The following is a 21,597-nucleotide window of genomic DNA, read 5'->3' on the forward strand; positions in this document are numbered from 1 at the left end:
ATCCCTAACATTCTGTGATTCTCTTTCTGCTATTGCTGGAATGTTTGGTAGTATATCATTCAATATCAGAAAGTGTATATTGACAAATGCTCAGATTTGAAATATCTACAGAAGTCTTCTTACATGAGCCTTGCCTCAATGCATGCTCAAGTATATGCTATTTGGTAGAGTTGAGCACTTGGCTGGGAAGGGGATTTGGGGTGAAAGATTGGTTGTAATGTGAAGTGGTGCCATTAGGATGTCTTGTCAGGGTATAATTGCCCAAATATTTCTTTGTTTGAGGTCCCTCCTGGAGGTATCCATCTGGAGCAGGTTTTCCACCATACTTTCTGAAGTTTGCCCAAAGCTGTCAGCACAGTCTGAAGCAGGAATTCCACTTTTCTAGATACCTCCTGCAAACAATAAGCTGCTTAAACAGCATAAGTGTTGTTAGCTACCTAACGGTTAACAGGGGTACTAAGTTCTGGTATGATGATTTGTGAAAACAGCTGCACCAACATGTCAGTTTTGTACTTCTTCTACACTAGCAGATTGTATCAACATGTAAATGAAGAGTGAAATTGTTAAAAGGTTTTAGAAGTCCCTCTGCAACAAATCAACAGAATTTTTTAATGTTTTGTTGTGTTGGTTTTTTTTTAATTATTGACTATGAGTTGGTCAGGCTGGAGGCAGAGTCAGTGATGTGCAAAGTCATCCTTTTTATTTCTGAGAAATGGGATTAGCTGAACTGACAAAAGATAAGCAGGCAGATGGCACATTATGGAAGGCAAAGCACACTGACAGTCTGCCCTGGGGTTGGCTTGGCTTGGCACCCATTAGAACAACAATTCAGAGCAGAAGATGAGAAAATCAAAAGATAAGGTAGAGAGAAACACAATTGTTGAGGTTCTCTGTTTTTCTTATTCATATGCGATATATAGAAAACTCTTGCCCTTCTGTAACAGGCTGGAAAATGCATGGAAGGTATTTGCCTTGTACAAACAAATTTGCCACACTTGTAGACAGTGTGGTCCTAAAGTACAAAGAAAGCATTCCTCAATAAAAGGAATTCTACTACTTCTTTGTCAAACAGCACAGCTGAGGTATCACAGCTGGAGGTGGCCAGAAATGCTCAGCTAGGGTGTGCAGCAATTTCATTGTGCAAAAGCCACTCAGAACTGCTAGGTCCCGAGCACTATCTTCTTCCCAGCTCTGATTTGTGTCTAATATCTGAAGATGACATAGATAAATGTTTGCCTAAAATTACCTAGGTAGTTAGTGACAGGGCTCTGGGCAACCTGATCCAGTTGAGAATGCCCCTGCTTACTGCAGAGGGGGTTGGACTAGATGATCTTTGGAGGTCCCTTCCAACCCAGACCATTCTGTGATTCTGTAAAAACCAACTTAGTTCTATTCCTGAGAAAAAAAATAATTCTCTGCTGTTTGTACAAGAAACAGAGCATAGCTTGGCCAAATATGTGCTTACAATAAGGCACATCATGATTCCATCTTTAATCCTAGTTGGCTACTGCCATTTTGTGAATGCTGTGTCAAACTTGTCACTAGGTTTCAGCAACCTTTCTTTAGAGGTAAGTTGAAGCTTGTGATCAACTCCAGAATTTCCAACTTTGGTTTCCCAGTTTTTCTTAAGGCACGTTTTCTACTAGTTCATTCTGTTTAATGGCTTATTAAGGAATGTGATGACTACTGCAACATAAACAACACTGGTTGCTTTGCTCTTGCCAAACATTCTGATTTATCTAACTTGGTCACTGGTTTACTGAGGTGCACTTCAGGGAAAATTCTGATGTAGTCAGATGCTAGTCTGATACTGAGATGCTGCAGAAGCTTTTTCTCTACAAGAAAGGTTATTAGCACAAAATCTGATAAACAAAACAAGCTATATGCTAATCCTAGGGTTGATGGTATGAGTAATCTGAGCATGAATGGAAGGTTCAGGCTTGACAGGCATGATTCATGTAATGCTACTGGAGTCTGCAGATGTTAGTATCTTAGCTCAGCCGTCAGCTTCTGATGTTCTCCCTTCTTTTCACATAATCACAGAATGTTAGGGGCTAGAAAGGACCTCAAAAGAACGATGAATATATTGAACAGTACTGGTCCCAGTACTGACCCCTGAGGGACCCCACTAGATATAGGCCTCCAACTAGACTCCGTCCCATTGACCACAAGTCTCTGACTTCTTTCCTTCAACCAGTTCACAATCTACCTTGCTACCTGATCATCCAGACCACGCTTCCTCAGTTTAGATGTGAGGATGCTGTGGGAGATGGTGTCAAATGCTTTACTAAAATCAAGGTAAACCACATCCACTGCTCTACCATCATCTATCCACCTGGTTATGTCCTCATAAAAGGCTATCAGGTTGGTCCCTTCACTTCTTGCCCAAGTGAAGGAAGGTGACTTCAACAGACCACCTTTTTCCCCAGCAGCTCGGTAAAGCTCCTGACTTTAAGTTTGTAGGGCTCACATTCAGAGAATGAGCAGAGATCATGAACAGCATTGTTGGCTGATGTGGATTGTTAATAGTTCATTTGTGTTATTGGTAAGAAGCAGCTAGACAGCTTTTTACAGCTACTTGAAGATGCTACCTTTAGTAGTAAAACCTAAATTCAGATAGTGGTTTTGTATCTCATTTAAATGTTTAAATGCATGAAAATGCAGTAATGAGTAATTCTTGATAGCATTCCTTCCTGCTGCTTAAGTTTTTTATTTGATTAAAAAAAAAAAGAGGAAAAATTTGAACTTGTTAAAACAAGTGTTAATTCTGTCACTGCCTTCAACAGGTCTAGGATTCAGCATCAGTGTCTATATTTGCAAGTCTGAATTTAGAACAAGTAGGAGAAAGCATTTGGTATGTTACAGACAAAAATTTTCTACAAGCTGTGTTCCAAGCACAGTGAAAAATGAAATATTGTCTGCATACGTGCTTATCCAGTTGTTTTTTAAAATTAGTTTATTAAATTACATCTCTTAGAGCTAACAGATGCATGGTGTCTTTTGTACTAGCTTCTACTTGTCCTGCTGAACAGGGCAAACATAATTTCTTGGAAGTTCGAACCTCCACACTCACCTAGACCAAGCACAAATTTTGACCTTTGTCAAATTCAAGTAAAATTTGGCAAACTGCCCTCCCTATGTTAGGCCTATGTTATTAGCTGTGATTCTCCTGTGGCCTCTACAAATCTTGAAACTGCCTCTCCCCTCTAGTTTGAGAAGCAAGGGGTTTAGATCAAGCAATAAAAGTGAACAGGCTCTGCAGTGGGTTTGATCAGAAGTTACCAGGATGTGATACAGAAGCTCAGTTCTACTTTTCTTCAAATCAGTAACTACTCTGTCCATATTTTGTTATCTCCCAGAACTAATGAATGGTAATTTTTCATTGTCTGCATTTTTATAACTGGTAAGGTCGGTTTCTTAACATAGTTATGCTTTTTCTTAAAATTTTGGATTACATGAACCATTCTAATTCTAAATCACCCTTTACCCTTGCATACACATAGGTTAATATCAGACAAGTGCTGACTGGAGCCTTTCTTCTTATGCCAGCATCTGTGGTCTCATAGGTGACTGTGACTCTTTGGCTTGTGCATGCAGGAATTTTCAACTAGTGGACAGGGATAAGATTGTTCAGTTTCTAACCTCAGCCTTGGGTATCTAAGATCTCAGAACTCAATTAGGTCTGTTGGAACAGAGTTACTAATGATGATCCAACATATGCTCTAGTAGCAAATTCTTCTATAACAATATATTAAGTTCAAAAATTTATGAATTTTAGTGCCAGAGCTCAAAATTTGTGTTTTAAAGGAATTACTTTGCATATAATAACTAAATTTCGAATATATTTACAAATTCATCTTTAAATGGGTAATAGTGAAGCAGCAGTGAAAGAATATAACCTTGAAAAATAGTAAATTGCAACCGCACAGCCACGTAGGTCAACACTTCCTTTCACGCGTAAATAAGGCAAGTGCCATCACGTACGTGATCGCAGTAAGCAGGGCAGTCGCCTGCCACGACCTCCGGCAGGCACCAGAGGTGAGGCTGTCCCGCGCACCGGGCGCACTCCTGGCAATGACATTTCGAGTGAGTTTGGGTGCGTTTGACACTTCTGTGGGAACGCGTCACTGAAAGCCAGGCTCCTTCGCTCCAGGGACGGTTCCTCCTTATTTCACTGCGAAATATTGGGGGTCGAAGCCTTCCGTGGGCGAGCGGGTGGGCGCACCTGCGGCCGCAGCGCCAAGTGCTGCCCGGGGCCTAGCGCACCCGGCTTGCCGCTGTGCCCGGCGGCGCTGCGGGGCGAGGGCCGCGGGGGGCCGCGTGGCGGGCGCGCCGCCGCTACCGGTGCCTCCGCTCGGGCGGCTCCTGGAGGCGGCGGCGCTGCCAGCCCCTCCCGGCCGGCGGGGACGGCGGCGACGAGGCCCGATGGCGAGACCCGGCGCTGCATGCCCACCGCCCGGTCGCCGGGTGATGGTGGCCGCCCGGACGCTGCTCTTTTGGGCGCTGGTGTACAGCTACTGCGGAGTGTGTGTCTGCATCGCTGGGCTGCGGCTGCTCTGGAGCATCGGCCGGCGCCCGGGCGAGACCTTCCGCTGGGTAGTTCGGGAGAACCCCCCCGCCTGCCTCAACGATCCCTCCCTGGGTACCCACTGCTACGTCCGGATCAAGGTGAGGGTGAGGGCGGGGAGAGCGGGCCCCGTCGTGCGTACTCGCACCCCTGCGCAGCATCCCTCCCGTTCATGGCCCCCTGCCTGCCCGCCCGTGCGGGCGTATGCACGGGCTCCGGCCGTGGCTCTCTCTGCGCTGCCGCTCGCACACCTGCGCGCATACGTGCGCCTGCATGCGCCCGCTGTCGCTGCCCCCGGGAAGCGGTGCCGTGACCGGCCGACCTTGCCGGGGACGCGGGGTAAGCCAGGAGGGGCCGCAGGCCGGGTCCGGCACGGCTGGTCTGGGAAGAAGCTGTACCTGGCCGGTCGGGATGCAGGGCCCTCGGCGGGTGCACGCGGGGCGGCAGAGGCGCTCCCTGGCCCCGGATCGCTGCAGCCCACCGGCAGGTACGTGCCCCTCTGCTCCTCACTCCCTCCTCTGCTTCACTCCGTTCTGTTATTTACGGTTTGTTCCGTTGCAGTCTAGAATCCTTTTCGTGCTCCAGGTTCACAGGAAAAACGTAACAAGAAACAAACCCTGTCTGTGAGGCTCCTCAGCTAAAGCAAACAGTTACTTTCTATACTTATTTCAGATGTCTACCTGTGATTTGATCCATGAAGTTGTATTAGTTTTTTTTCTTTTGTAGATAGAGATGAGCAAAGAATGCATAGCCTATTTTGTCAGGTGTTATTTTTAATAAGATAAGCACAAACATCTCAGGGATCTGTGCAGGTGGGTTTGTGCCAGGCAGAACCAATATAAATCATTGAGCTTCTCAGTTTCTCATGATTTGCTTGTTTTCTTGTTCCAACATCATTAGGAGGCACATGTGTGCTTTTTAATATATATGCCACATTCTTTGTTACGTGTGGCATCAAGCAGTAAATTATTGGGTTGCTGTAGAACTGAGGGGTAGGACAGTAATAAAAGGGCATTTGGGGGCAAATTGAACTGCTGTCAATATGACACTCTCACTGTTGGATAACAGCAGGCTAATGTGTTACTTTCCAAGCACATGTATCCCAGTGAGCTGTACAGATTTCAACAAAACATCTTTTGGAAAAGATGGCAACATCCTATGTTTGTTTTAGGGAGCAGAAAAAAAGGGAACAGAAAAGAGCAACTGAAAAGGAAGGGCTTAGTTTAGGACACGTGATATTTAAACTGCTGCTGTGCAAGTGGTGACTGAATTTGTATGTGTAAAGAGGATGTCCTTCAAAGCAACAAATAGATGGAAATAAAAATGTTGAGGGTAAATCCCTAGGGGACATTAACTGAAAGAAGCAGGGTGGAGGAGGGCTTACCTACTACTCCCTAAATTTAAAAGAGAAATTGTGGAAGGAAAGTGAGAAACTTCTACTTTTATAAATGCTACAGGATCCAAGGCAAGAGTGATATGGAGAATGGTGAAGATGATGAAACCCCAGATGTTCCCTCTTCAGAGCCCTTTCAGGAATCAAAATACAAGCTAATGGTTTTGTAGCTGGTTAGTGATTTAGCAGTGCTAAGGTAGCTCAGAGAATTTGAAGGATCTCTGGCAAGAAAAACTTCATATGTGCATTTGTGGTCTTTGGTCTGATACAAGCTCTCAGTGCATAGCAAGGGCAGGGTTTTTTTTCCTCCCTTTTTGAAATAGCAGACAGTCTAGAGTCTGACATTTGTTCAGGAGTTGTACAATCTTTCTTTCTGCAGTTTCCTTCATGTGGCTTCTAAACAGCATGTTGTGTTTTGTAAACTAACGCTGTCCTGACTTCTGTATTCACTTCAGTGCCAGAATTCAGTAAGCCCTCTAGGACATAACTTCAGCTTATTTAAATTCTGCTGGTTTTGACCTTGAGTTAGTTTAAGCTTGCATACATCCCTTCATTTTAATAGCATTTCAGTGTTCAGCCTCTGCACTGCAAACAATAAGTAACTTGCTTGCTAGTTATTCTGGAAAGACTCATTTTCTTAGAAGATGCATCAGAAGTAGTAACTATAGACAGGGCAGAAAGAAGATTATAACATTAAGGCTCTAATTTCTGAAGCAAGTCTGAAAGTTTGAACAGTAAAAATTAGCCAACCCCACTTTCTTTCTAGTTACTCAGTTTTGACTGCTTTTGATTCTTGAGCATCTGTGCAGTCCTTTATTGTGCCAAAATGCAATGTGATGGTTTTAAATAGTTGTGTAATCTTACAAACTAACTGAAAGATTTAAAGTACATTTAAAGTGCACTGTGTCTTAAAGTTCTTCTATAAAATACATGACTGCTACCCATGTGAAAGCAAGGCACTAGCTTCCATTGTAATCTGTATTTCCTAGTCACCGTGCCAGCCAGCGCTCTTTCAGAAATGTTAGCATGATCATGGCTGAACTGGCACATAGTCAGCATTTTCTGGCTTGTATTAAAGGTAGTCTTCTCTGGAAGAAGCTGTGGCAGCTGGGTATGGGATACTCAGTATTGCCACAGTATAGCAGATACCTGATCTCAGAATTGCAGAAGACTTCAGCTTCAAAAACTGACAATTTGTGTTTTGGCTTGGGTTCTGTTTTGGTTTTGTTTTTTTTCAGGGCCTGTGATGGTTTGAAACTCTCTCTTTAATTTTTCTTCTCAAAGTTCAAGCAGAGAAGGTGAAAGAGTGTAAATAAGTCACTCTTGGGTGTAAGAAAGCAAAATAATGATTGTTCTAAACACTTCCATTGGATAGATAGAAATGTTTAAGAACTACTACTCAAAACAAAGTGGGGCAGTCTGCAGTTGGGGCAACTTGCTGGGCTGTCTGGCTGCTGTTTTCTCCTTCTCTTCTGGCTGAAGATAACACACTGACCTTGGCGAGCTCAGTTAACAGCCTCTTTGCTTTTACCTAACTGCTTTCTGCCGGGGAGATCTGGGGGGGAGGCCCCTGGGAGAGAGGCCCCTTGGGAAAGATCCCCTTTGTGGGGAAGCAAAGGGAACTTGGTTGTGCTTTTCTGTTGATTGTATATATTTGTAAATGTTGTGAATTGTGTATATTTGTACATATTCATTGCATTTCATCATAGATTGTAGATCTGCTTGTAAATACAGCTCTCATTTGCTTCCAGACTGAGCTAGCCTGGTTATTGTTGGTGTGGGGGGAATTTCAGCTCACACTGACACAGGGCCATATATTGTTTCTTAGAATATTGTCTGAAACCATATTAATTCTCAAATCCCAGTATAGACGTTCTATACAGTAATAAAAACACACTTCTTTTTTTCTTGTTTTAGGATTCTGGGTTAAGATTCCACTATGTGGCAGCTGGAGAAAGGGGTAAACCACTCATGCTGCTGCTTCATGGCTTTCCAGAATTCTGGTAAAACTCCTTATGTGCTTTTCTTTTATAAAAGAACCAGCTTAGAATACCAAAGAGTGATCATCTCAACTTAAGTATTCCCAATGTGATCTGTTTTATGTATCTAGAAGTACTAACTACTGGCATGAAGTTTTACTAGGGAACAAACCACTGAAACATTTTTTTTAACTGCAGCATCCACAAAAAATGCCTGCAATTTGATGCAAACCAAGCAGCTTTTTTGCATTGTCAATCCATTTCCCCCTAAGTTTACACACTTCTTTTTTTCAGACTTTGGAGAGGAACTGCTCATTTTTAATGAATTTCCTGTTTGGATAATGTTTGTACTAAACTTCTGGGGCCATTACAATAAGGATCCATTATATATTAAGTGAAATATGGATTGCTGCATTAAAAATACTATATATTAATTTTTACCTGGGGAGGAAAAGAAGAACTACAAGTTCTATAGGCTATTGTGCAGCCTAATTTCAGAATGCTACTCAGGGAAAAAGGTTCTATTAATAGTTCATCACAAGATGAATGATGAATCTAACCCCATCCTAAGTGTTTGTTTATAACAATGAAAAGCAGTCATGTGTCTAATGATTTAACCAAATTACTCAGGCTGTCATTGCCAGGTTTAACTAGTGAAGCATTGCTTACAGAACTTGCACTGAAAAAACAGTGAGGAATAGGGGAAGTGGTAATGCCAGTAATTCAGCAAGATAAATGATCATTTTCCTTTCCAAACTCAGATATGGAGCTAAGGTCCACTGTTGGAACTGTAATCTTTCAAGCTGGACTCAGGTCATACCATGATAAATTGACCCAGGATCTATCTAAAAGGATTATATCTGTAAATGTTGGTTAAAAAGACAGCTAGATGGGGGGGTGCATATTCTATGCAAACATTATGCATACCTTCCATATTATGCATATTCTAGCACAGTAAGGCACTTGAGACTACAGCTGATTTCCCCTACAGTGGAAATAATGGAAAATTTATCATTTTATATACATATTCTACTGAGATCCAGTATAGTATTTTCAAAAAGTTGGGCTTTAAATAACAGTTAGTATTTTGCATTATCTAACCAGTTGAATGGAATAAGAATGTGTTATATAGGTCATTGGGACCACCAATAGCATAGTTCATATAACTGTTTTCAAAAAGACTACATGCTAATAGTCTATAAAATAGTCACTGTACCAATACTGGTGGTGCTTTGCCAATTCAATCAGTGAACAAATTTTTACTCAAGAACTGAGATTGTTTTGAGAGCACAAGATAAAATAAAATATCAAATTTGTGTCGCTTGGCTAGCAGGGAAAAAAAATACCAAACACAAAACAAACAACAACAAAAAAGACCAAACCCCACACAAACCAAACTGGTCTGATTCACAGTTACAATTTATAATTGTAACAAATCCTCTGCCTTCCAGTGTCTTAAGGTTCTAAATAGGACAGCTATAACCAGACAATTGTTAGTGAGTGATTGTGCATGTCTGAAGATGAAAGGTCACTTAAGAATATAAAACACCAGACCCATTAAGTGCTTTACATGCATATGGACTTGAAATCAATTCCAATGTTATGGAATGAAAATAATAATAAATCTTTTAAATTGGGCATAATGTGGGACAGCTGGGTAGCTTTAAGACTTACTGCTACATTTTTTACAAGCTGCCTTTCAGAAATAATGTGATCAGAAAGTCACAAAATTGTTTCCATGATTCAACCTTCTGAACATGAAATATTCACCAACATTTCCAAATTCTGCTTGCAAAGCAGTTGTCCAATAGTTACATTTCATATGTGGTAAAAGGATTTCTTTGAATATAAAACCTAGCTGTTTGGCAAGTCAGACATTCAGTGGCTGATGGACTGTTGTGATAACAGAAGATGAGGATAGCAAGGAGACATTTTCTGAAAACAAAAATAGTTCATTTACTTATATATAGGCCTCATTGTTTCTTCTTACTGAAGTATATAGCATAGCTACAACAGTTACCATGGCAAATTCAGCTTCTAAGTCATTGTATAATGCTTTTAAAATTTAATTCCTGCAGATCTCAAGTAGGTCTTCTATTTGCATTACATGGCACTGAAATGGAAATATTCTGATTGTTCTGTTTATATGAATACAAATCTCTGTAATTAATGAGTGTTACTGTAATATTACTTATGTTCAAAGTAATAGGCTGGAGGCAAAACTGAAGTGGAAGAGCCAATGGTCTGATGTGGACAGTTTGAATTAAGGCAGAATTCTCTGCATCACTTATGATCACTGATGATCCAAATGTTATATATCATTTCTCTGAGACCATTGAATCAAGAGCAGAAGTAAAAGCTAGATCCTGGCACAGAGAGATGCTGCCATTATTATATATGCCTAGAAGGATTATATCTTTCATCAGCATTTCTATTAGATTAAACAACCTCTATCTTGGTACCGGCTACCCTGAAATGTATTTACTTTCATTAGCAGTTGAAGGGCAGGTAGTTCTTGCAGGATGAGACCCATCATTTTCTCATTATTTTGCTTTGTAGCACACACGGAGTCACTACATAGTATTGGGGAATAAGGAATAACCCTTTGCTCGAGTTCTTAATTTTGTATGTCTTTTAATGTCTCTAATGTTGCCATAGAAACTACACTTTGTATAGTTACACATTGAGAGATTGCAATGAAACAGTTCTGGTGGCATAGAGACACAGACAAAAGTATACATAACGTAAATCATAGAAACTTCACCAAGGTAATTTCTTATTAATTGTATTTCTTTCTTTGGTTTATTGGTGTATGAATTACTCTTTTCTGAAAAGAAAAAAACCAAACCACCATGCCTCATGGCATGTTTCTGTACTCTATCAAAATACGTGTGTGTGTGCTAGCCAAAGAGAAAAGAAAGATTTGCAGACCTTAATTTGATAGTAGTACAGCATAGTCCTCTGTGTGCTTTGGCTGATGCCTCTTTCCTTTACAGCAAAGGGGCCACATCAGACTCCAGAAACTGTTGAAACAACCAAGTTCTGGCCATGCCCCCTTTCTGATAGCTGCACTTCCTTACTGGTGAATTCAAGAAGGGAGCACAAAACTACTATAGCCACAAAGGACCATCAGCAAATGAAGCCATATTGATTTACCCTCAGCTACTTGGGAGCAAAAGCATTGAGTGCATTTTGGTATCATACTGCTTGACCTTATAACTCCAACTTTTTTTCCCCCTTTGTCAGGTATTCTTGGCGCCATCAATTGCGGGAATTTAAAAGTGAATATCGAGTGGTGGCCCTGGATTTGAGAGGTTATGGAGAGACAGATGCTCCTTCTCACAAAGAAAATTACAAGTTAGACTGCCTGATAACAGATATCAAGGATATTTTGGAATCTCTAGGTATGTTACTAGAAGACAAACTCCTCAGCTCATTGATAACTTGATTTTTTTTTTAAGATGCATTCTCTTTAATATATACACATTACAGATATGTATAGATATAGCTCTAAAGATGCTCATATTTTATGGACTATTATCAATGAAAAAAAATATTTTCTAATTATTGTATGTATGTCAGCATGAACAATATGTAATCATTTTCCATGAGTTAAAAAATAATAATCTCCCCTGTGTGCTGTGAAATTCAACAGTACAAACTTATGATCTTTTTCCCTAAGAATGTCTTCATTTACTCCTAACCATTGCACTTAGCTGATAATGTTCTGAATTACTCTAGCACTTGAAGACCAAAGAATTTAAATCAGGTGACTTTTTTCTTGCACAAACAAGACAGAATAAATATTGTGGGCTTTATAAAGATGACAGTACATCTGCTGTATTAAAAAAAAATAATCCCAAAATACCACTCTTGCACAGTAGTCAGCTCTCAAGAGCTGAATCACTCTGTCTTATACAACAGTGAGAAGAACAGAAGGGACAACATGAGACACATTGCTCCCTGTGGTAAATACACAAAGTAATGGTCTACAGCTGAAGCAAGTCTGGAAAATTTGCCCTGGCAGTTCAGTCTGAAGGGGAGCCGTTCAGGTGATATATTGTAACACCTAGTGAAGGGTATTTCCTTTCTAAATCAACAGCAAGGCAAGGAATAAGAATGATATTCTACAATGTTTTTAATTTCCTGGATACTCTAGGGATACTGAAACAACTTATTTTGTTTCCTACGAAGAAATAGTAAAGCAGTGATTCAGCTGTAAGGCTTAAATTTAGGATTTACTTTGCTTGTGGTGATTGAGGATTGTCAAAAGATGCGCAGGCATTCCCCACACTGTGTTTACATTTTCCAACCTTTTCTGTTTATCTCCATGGTGTTAATCTCCATGGTGATACCATGGTTATGCTTAACAAATGCTCTCATCATAATTCAATTTCATAGGGAATTGAAAAAATTTGGAAACATATTTGAGGCTTGTCATCTTTACCCCAAGGCAAATTATTTTGGAGAACTTGACCATATCAAAGGTGCTTCAGAAGATTTCTATTCAAGAGAGGTTATAAGGTGCTTTGACAACTATGTCCAAATTTATGCCAGAATTCTGAACAGTTTGGCTTTTATACATTTCATTTCTAGTGTATGTTCTCAGTATTACCATTCTCAATGAAAAGGGTGATGGTATCTCACACTATAGAATGTATCTCCAGCAGTGGTTAAAGGGAGAATGGTTAGGCTTTCAAAAATTCAATCATGATTTTTCTCCTCCACTTTATTGCTGTTAAATAACCATTTTATATTAATGGAAAAATAAGTACATGAATGCTGAGAACTTTAAAAATTGCCATCAAAACAGCATATGGAGAAAAGCTACAGCCCTACTAAGTATGGAAATGTGTGTATTTGTGTGTGTGTATATATATGGCTATTAAGTATACTGCCCAATTTTTGCATAATGATGATGTTTAGTGTTTAGATAACTTCCTACATTCAAAGAAATTAATAAGGATTCATAAGGAGGGGCTCAGGAGATTGCTCAGTCTTTCTGTCTGCAGTTTAAAACTCCAAACTCAGAGCATAACAAATACATGTGCATTATAAATGCAAGTTGAATTGTACATCTGACCTTATATTGGCTAAAATGTGAACAGGGTGGTCACTTTGATACTGAGTGACTTCATTTTGACATTGAGGTAGTGTAGTTAAAGTGCAATTGAAGTCCAATTAAATGATATTAATTATTTGCAATATTTTTTCTGGCCATTTGTAATGAAAGTAGTGCAGTATTAAATAGTCACATTAATCAATGTGCTAGACCACATATTTTGCCCAGTAATTATTTTATTGTATATGGTAATTTGTATGTATATAAATTTCACCTAAATAAAAGCACAAATCTATGTTTATGTGGTAGGATACAACAAGTGTGTGTTGATTGGCCATGACTGGGGAGGAATGATCGCTTGGTTAGTGGCTATATGTTACCCTGAAATGGTGACCAAGCTGATTGTGGTTAATTTCCCTCATCCTTCTGTGTTTACAGGTGAGTTTTATAGTAGTCTCTTTTAATCCAGAGTATCTGCATTTTCATCATGCTTGTGTTTGCTTTGCGGTGCTAAAGAAGAATCAACTATTTGCCCCATTAGATGTTCAGTAGATTAGTTGCCAGTATTCAGTGCCTCTCAATCTGGACTGTATTTTATGAAGCAGCAAGGTATCATATTTGTTTCTTTGTTTGTTTGTTAATAATTTATTCTAGGAAGTGAGAGTGCTTGCAACCAAATTTTCTGGTGTTTTTCTTAGTTCTCAAAGGTCCACAAATATAATTTTCATATGCATGAATCTAGTTTATACCACTTTGGCAGGACAGAATTCCCTGAAGAAGGGTGTATATTACATTACACCCAGGTTAAGGCCTCATGCATTCTTAAATCTGCATAAACCAGCATTTGTATAAATGTGAATCAGACATGAGAATTTAATTCTCATTTAGATAACAAGTGACAATTTATGTCCAGTATGATACTCACTGAAACAAGACGGCCTTTACAAGCTACTTACTAGAGGCTTGGAAATGTACTAATATTGAGCTGAAACATGGATTAAAGAATCTGTTGTGTGGCAGGCTTTCAGCTTGTCTACTACTCAGAACTATGAAACATTTCATAAGGATTAGATCAACATTCATTAATTAAAATCACAGTAGTATCTCACTAATTTTAATTTCTTCAATTTCTGACCTTACGTAGTTCCATTTAAAAAGTCACCCCGTTTCCCCAGAAATATTTAAGCATATCAGTGTAGCTTTAATATCTTTATTTCAGCTGATTGTAAATCTGACCCTACATCATGATGAATCTCAATCGTTCACACATGTTGTTCTCACAGAGTTCTTGGGCACCTTTCTAAGATACTAAAGAAAATTTTACTGAGTAATTAAGCCTCACTTACCCAAAGAAAGGTCTGTTCACCACCACCAGCATAAGCAGGACCTTTTTGCATCTTTTTCACTGAAAGCAGGAGCCAGGCTGTATAGAAGACAAATACATTTTATTATAGTATTTCTTTGCATATTTGTTAAACTACAAAATCATTTTTGTAGCTCAATATAGTGTCCTTGGATCAAATCTGTTCTACTGTGGATTAAATGAAAATGCACAGTTTATAAAGTGCAGAAAAATAAAGTGAACAGTATTGATGGTGGTACATCAAGAAAAAAATATAATGGGTGATGCAGTTTAAGAGTGTATAAGATATGAAATCTTAAAAGACAGCTGACAGTTCAATTTACTTTGTTTTACCCATTTTAATTCACTGTCAGTATTTCAGAGAGATCTCCTATCTTGGGAGTGCAATTTTGCTTTCCTGAATTTGCATCTTTAAAAAATAAGTCTTAGATGCCCTTGTACCTTCATACAGTCTGTGCTTGCTTTGGGGAAGTTAGATATGTGAATGTCAGTGTTGTGTCTCTTGCAATTCATTGGAGAAACAAAATTACAATTGAAAAAAAAAAAAAAAAGAGAGACACTGCAGATTTGGCTATATAATTTTCTTTTGTATGCTCAAATGTCTTTAAAAAGTGACATTATATAATCTTTATTCTGGTTCTTAATATTGCCAAGAAGACAGCTGTTAGAAAAATTCTGTATTTTTGTGAACAGAATTGATGCTACCTTCAGATTGTACATCTTTGATGAGAGAAATACTGAAAGACTTGTATTTATGCCTCTTATTCCATGTCTGGGAAAAAAAAACAACAACAAAAGACCCCAACAAACAAACAAACAAACAAACATTATTTGGTTGTGCTGCACAAATAGATCTCTAAGTGAAAACCTATCATGTGGTTGAACTCTTGAGTGTCGATACTTTGGCAAGTTTCTGGTTTGCTGACTGTTTCTATTAACACACATAAACCAAGTATGTTATAATGGCCACAACACACACTCCTGAAACAATAATCATCTTTTGTTGCACAGCATGCTCTAATGTAATATTTTTAAAACATTCCTTTAAGTTTAAAAAAAGACTAATACTAACAGTAATTTTATTTGAGTCATCAGTTTTCATTTTTAATTCATGGGCATTTTTGTTTCAGAATACATTCTACGACATCCATCACAATTGATTAAATCTGGTTACTACTTCTTTTTCCAAATGCCATGGTTTCCTGAATTCATGTTTACAGTAAATGATTTCAAGGTGAGCAAAATAAGTGCTCTTGTTTATATGTTTAACTGTGAGTGATGGAAGAATTGCCACCTATGTTGATCCTTTCTGATGTAGTTAGGATTATTGGAAAAAAACCAGCACTTTCTGATTTTTCTTCTTAAGCCTTATATATTTATATTAAATAGGATGTTAAGTACACAGAGTCTCTGAGATTAAGTCTTTTGCATTTCTGGGAGGCATTCAGGTACATAATTTTAACCTCTGGCACTAAGTGCATTACTCCACCTAGACAGCTGGTTTTACTTGTGCATGTGCCAGTGGGATATATTTGGTGCCTGGGGTACTCCTGCTAACTTATATGAAGCTGTTGTGTGCAGTGAGACATCCTCTTATTCCCCAGAGCCTGCTACAAGGCAGGCAGCCTCAGAGTCTGGGCACCAAATTCATCCAGGTGATTAATTCTGCTTGAGGAACCAACAAGGCCAACAGTTTGTATAACCTTAAAAAACAAGTACAAGCATATAGAAAGGGAAAAATCTGCTGCAGGCATGCATCCTTCTACATGCATACAGCCCAGTGAAGAGCTCCCAGTGCTGCACACGCTCAGAGCAGAGCAAGCTGGGGATCATTCTCCCTCCCACCTTGTCAGATGCTGGGGTCCATCCCAAAGAAAAGTATGTGCCAGCACTTGCCTCTGCCTGTCACAGGGGGAGATCAGCGGGCAGAACTGTATAACTTGGTAATACTGATATTTGCCTGAACTTGATTACTCCAAAGTAAGTTATACCAGAAAGAAGTTTACCATGTGTTTTACACATAGCTCTCAAAAAAAAAAAAAAAACCCAACCCATTCACTATACTCTAAACAAGGTATAAATAGAGTTTATAAAACTGTGTCCTGTTGAATGAGAAGAATGATATTTTCTAGCTATGTTATGTAGTGGATTTTTATGCTTCCTTTTGCAGGTTCTGAGAAGTTTATTTACCAGCCAGGCCACTGGAATTGGAAGGAAAGGCTGCAGATTAACAGCAGAGGATATTGAAGCTTATCTCTATGTCTTTTCCCAACCCGGAGCATTAACTGGACCCATTAACCATTACAGAAATATTTTCAGGTCAGTGTAACAAGGTAAAATAATCTAGAGACCCTGGAGGCCACAAATGTCATTGTTGTCTTCTGCTGCTAAAGTAGAAGGAAAAGCCACAAGTCTGTTTCTAAAGTCTCATCAGGTAACAAAGGCATTCAGTGTCAAACAGGGTGATGCAAACTGAATTGTATGAGGTGTCCACACAAAACCATGAAACAATCAGAGTGCAGACAAGGCAAGTCTTTGTTTCAAAATTTACTAAAGCAGAGACCCTTCACAGAACCCAAAAATCCATCTCTCGATACTACTTTAAAAAATACCATCAATTATTTGTTCACATCACAGTTTGTATTACCTAATAATAAAATATATGAAGAGCTTAGATAATAATTCTAGATAATATGGCATCCAAGTATGTTATTTGCACTTGTAACTTTAGAAAACCAAGTCTCATGTTTGGGTTGAGTTTTTGAAAAAGGTGGGGTAGGGTTTTTCATGAAGTCTAAAACTAACCCTAACTCTCTTTCTTTTATGTTCCTGCACTGGTCTCATCAGACTCACAGGCAGCAGTAAGCAGATATAGCAGGAAGCATTCATAGACTAAAGCAGAGAGAGAGTATCATAATAGGAATAGGTTTTATTTTCTCAAGCCATTTTCTAATGATTTTAACTTTTCCTGGAAGGAGTTGGTTTGGCCTTAGAGATTGAAGCCCCATTTTTATCTACCAAAAACTCAACAGGGCCAGAAGATCTTCATCTCTGTACGTACTCTACTTATAATTTATATCCCTAACTTAAAGCCCTACACCAAGAGAATGGGACTGATCTTTCCTTTACTGCCTCCAGTCTTCAACAGTGCTGTATCTCCTTATTGCTTCTCTAACACAAGATCAACTTCCCAATATTCTGCTTAAATTACAATCTTTTTCCTTCTCTAAGATCAGACAGTAGATTAATTTTTCATTTTCCCCAGTCCAAATTCAGTGTTCTTTCTGTGCCTACCTTGCTGTTGCTGTCAGGAGAGCAGTCAAATACTTCAGGGAAATACTGGGAGCAGGGAAATACTGGGAGCAGGGAAATACTGGGAGGAAAAGAGAAATCTGAGCTAGGTACTGTCTTACTCAGGGTAAGAGACAAAACTGGAATGAGAAAGAAGAGAGATGGTTTATTTCCTTCTAAACAAGATAACCCCAAGCACAGACACCAATGAGGAATAAATGAGATGGCTGTGCTTGGTGACAGTATCCTTATTCAAAGCTGTGCACCATCAGCTGGATGTCCAAGGGCAATGGGGAGCTGTGTGGCTTCACAGCAGCTCTCTGGCCTTGCAACTGCACTGCAGAAACCCCCAGGGTAGGGCTAATGAGGATCTGGAGAGGCATGAGCACCCTGAGCCTTCTTTGTTAAATTTGCCACAGCACCTCGCATCAGTGAGCGTGCACGTTAACCAGATGCTTCTCTAACAATAACACTGAAATATCTGTGATAGCTGAATTGCTGTGGGATTCATACAAGAGAAATGTCAGAGTTGCATATGTTTAAATTACTGTTTCGGGCCTTTTCAGACTCAGGAAAAAAAATCTTAGTATCAATTATTAATCAGAAAGTATCTTCACAGCTATTAATTCCTTTGTGTGTCTGTATGTTTGTGCATTGTTTGCTTTATTTTTCTGTACTGAATTCAGAGAGTATTTTTTTAAGTGCTATCTGCCACAATGCAACAGGCTTTGGACTGGAATGAAAGGATTAGTCTTCAGCTCATTCAGTTCTTGTCACCAGTTCTGATGGTTGCACTTTGTCAGATGTGAATCATTAAAAAAGTAAAACTGGACTTAAATTTTCACTTCTTATATAAGCCATTAAGCAGCTCTGGGTTGTTTGCAAAATGAGATTTTAAATCCACTGCTACCAAAGCCATTTTAAGAATTTTTCTAATTCATCAATCAAAATGAAATAAAATTATTCTTTAAAGTGACCTTTTATTAGTGCATTTCTGGAAATTTTGTATAAGTGGAGAGGAAGAATGTCTTCAAAGTACCCATTTTTTCATCTTATTTTTAAACTAATGCAGGCAATCTTGTTTGTCTTTCCCTTTTTATGGAGCATAGTCTCTCAACTCTCAAAAGTTTCAAACTAGTACTTAAATATGTCATAAAAGTTTGTTCAGGAAATTTTTTTAATATATTATTGGTTTAAAAGAATAATATTTGAGCACAATATTGAGAATGATATTTGAGACTGGCATCTGATGGGACAGAATCTGTTCTGAATTTTCACAGCTAGTCCATCACAGTCTCTGGGAATGCTTTCTAGTCTGTTAAAGCTCTGGGTTGTGATGTTGCAGTTTTAAAGAGATTATGACCCCATGAAAGGCAAATTTTTAAGGAACAGTTTTCTTTTACTGCATACAGATATAGGTATGTAAGTCTAAAGCCTTCAAAAACAGGCTGTAGCTCTCTGTAAAGGAAACTGTGATGCACTTTGAATGTTTGCATGAATTTTGTTGATGTCTAAATGTAACTGAATTCTGTTCATTTCAGACATCAATGTTCTATCAAATATCTTTTTCTACACATATCTTTATTTTTAGGTGTATTAAATTGTATTTAATTTTGAGTAGATCTGAAACACACCGGCTAGTATCTTCCATAGTGTCTAAAAATGGCAGTTTGGCATTTCCTGGACAATCAATTTTTGGTAAGGCAGTTTGGCTACTCAGGTAGCTATATGTCTTTAACACTGTAGTCTTAACTGCTTTGTGTTTCATTAAAATCTACTTGCAGTAAATAATGCAGGTTCAGAAATTTTACCATAGCATTCAACAACCAAGGAAAAGCCACTGACCTACAAAATCCTAGCTGTGTTGTTCTACATTCCCTTTGGCAGAGATCAAGTGGCTCCTGATCTATGTATCACCATGAAGCATGTTCCAAAAATAAGACCTCTGTTGCAATTAACTGCTGATTACAAACATGTTACAGGAAAAATATCTTTTAAGAATGTCACCATTCTTAGAAACAGTTAAAGGACTCTGGGTCACAGGAGTGTTTTCTTAGTATCATAGAAAATATCTTGTAACGTTGGAAACTTGCAGTGAGATTCACTGTTGATTTCAAAAGCCAAGTTGACTGAAATCTGTCTTGGTGATTTTTTTATTTTTTTTTAAATAGGACCTAACTAACTGTGGTTTATTTTTAAAGCTGCCTACCTCTGCAGCACCATGAAGTTGTCATGCCAACTCTGCTGTTATGGGGAGAAGGAGATGCATTTATGGAAGTTGAGATGGCAGAAATTACACGAATTTATGTTAAAAATCACTTCAGATTAACTATTTTATCTGAAGCCAGTCATTGGCTCCAGCAGGATCAGCCTGACATAGTGAACAAGTTGATATGGACCTTTCTAAAGGAAGAGACAACAAGAAAAAGAGAATGACTGCTTGTATATGTTTTAATTTAATGGGTCTACATAAAAGCTCTTCAATTTAAAAAAAAAAATTGTTATCAGGGCCATATTTCCAGCCTGCCTTCTATTCTGAGTTTTTGTTAGAGAAAGTGTTTTCAATGTACTGTACCTTTGGACACCAATGTTACTGCTACAAAAAGAAGTATGAGAATACATGATACTAACATTGTTTTTACTTGTATTTTGCACATAAGAGCACCTGCCTTAAGATATACATGTGTTTGTACAGAAAGAAAACTATGGAAAGTTGCTTGGTTTTGTTTTCTCCCTTGCTTTATGGTTTTAATGTGTGGTGCCTTTTACAGATTTTCATGAAACAATAGAGTGGTGCCATACCAGAGGAAGTCATGAGTTTTCATCCTAGATTCGCCTGAATATTTTTAAGGTGTTTTACCATTAAACAGTAACTAACTCTTTTTATTATCTGTATTTTAGCACTCTGAATGATTGAATAATTTCTGGGTATGTTTGTAGTCCTCAAGTGAATAATGATACGTATCTTGTTGTATTGTTGAATGCAGCTGCTTTGTGCAATGTGTTCCTTCTTGACTAAAAAATGGGAAACCTGTACACTCAACTTGTCTGCACAAGAAGAATGGAAAATTAAGATATAACATGTATCAAATCCACCTCTGTCTAATAAAATGCAACTTACAATACTCCCTTTAGCTGACTTCTTATGGAGAGATTTCTTACTGAAGCTAAGAACCAGGTTTGCATAGCTGAATTGTCCACTGTGCAGCCTTCCTCTTGCTGATTGTTGTAGTTTCCTTGGAAATAACATCTCATTGCTGGCATTACCTATCCTGTGTTAACAACTACTGTTCTTGTGTCCAAGAAAAAAGAAGCACAAAACACGATTTGCCCAGAAGAGGTGAGTCACCTGTCTATAGAGTTTCTACCTCTCCAACTGCAGAGCCAAGCACATGCCCTAGAAACAGACAAGAATGAAGAAGGACCGATCAAGGAAGGCAGCAGAGCCTGAACCAATTTTCCACACCAGACCATAATACAGATGATAGTTGCTGAGGCATCACAAGTCTCACACTATCATGTGTCATCTCTTTCAAGTCATGGTGTCCACACTGATACTTGGCACAGCTCCTGCTGACATCTCGTTCAGTGTAATCCTTGCAAGAAAGTGGACCAAGCAGTACTGTCAGCTAAGTATTAGCTTCTGGGTGGCACTTTCCTTCCTTTCATGCAGCTCACAAAATCTGAGGAAGTACTGCAATAATCACAGGCAAGATAATTGATCTTGCTTGTTTTGTCCACAGCTGGTACCTGCCTTTCAAGGATAATTTTGCCCTGAATGTTTTCAGCGTTTATCAACTTAAATGGTTACATGCTTCTTTCATTCAAAGTCGGAAGGTTCTTCCTTGTCTCAGAAGGGTGTTGGAGAACAACTTTCATCTCCTACGCAGCAGGTTAATTTCTCGGCAAGCCTCAGTCGGCGCTGACGGGGTACGGCTTTTC

At 38.9% G+C, this 21,597-nt stretch overlaps 1 protein-coding gene across 1 annotated transcript; it reads left to right on the plus strand.

Annotated features, from left to right (window-relative positions):
- Nucleotides 1-4,425: 4,425 nt before the first annotated feature.
- EPHX4 (epoxide hydrolase 4) lies at nt 4,426-20,091 on the plus strand. The gene is made up of 7 exons (XM_054384435.1): nt 4,426-4,668; nt 7,878-7,963; nt 11,186-11,343; nt 13,311-13,439; nt 15,495-15,598; nt 16,535-16,683; nt 19,857-20,091. The coding sequence occupies exons 1-7, from the start codon at nt 4,426-4,428 to the stop codon at nt 20,089-20,091; spliced, it is 1,104 nt and encodes a 367-aa protein (XP_054240410.1).
- The last annotated feature ends 1,506 nt before the right edge of the window (nt 20,092-21,597 follow it).

This window comes from Indicator indicator, chromosome 10, assembly GCF_027791375.1.
Source record: "Indicator indicator isolate 239-I01 chromosome 10, UM_Iind_1.1, whole genome shotgun sequence".
In the NCBI taxonomy this organism is placed as follows: Eukaryota; Metazoa; Chordata; class Aves; order Piciformes; family Indicatoridae; genus Indicator; species Indicator indicator.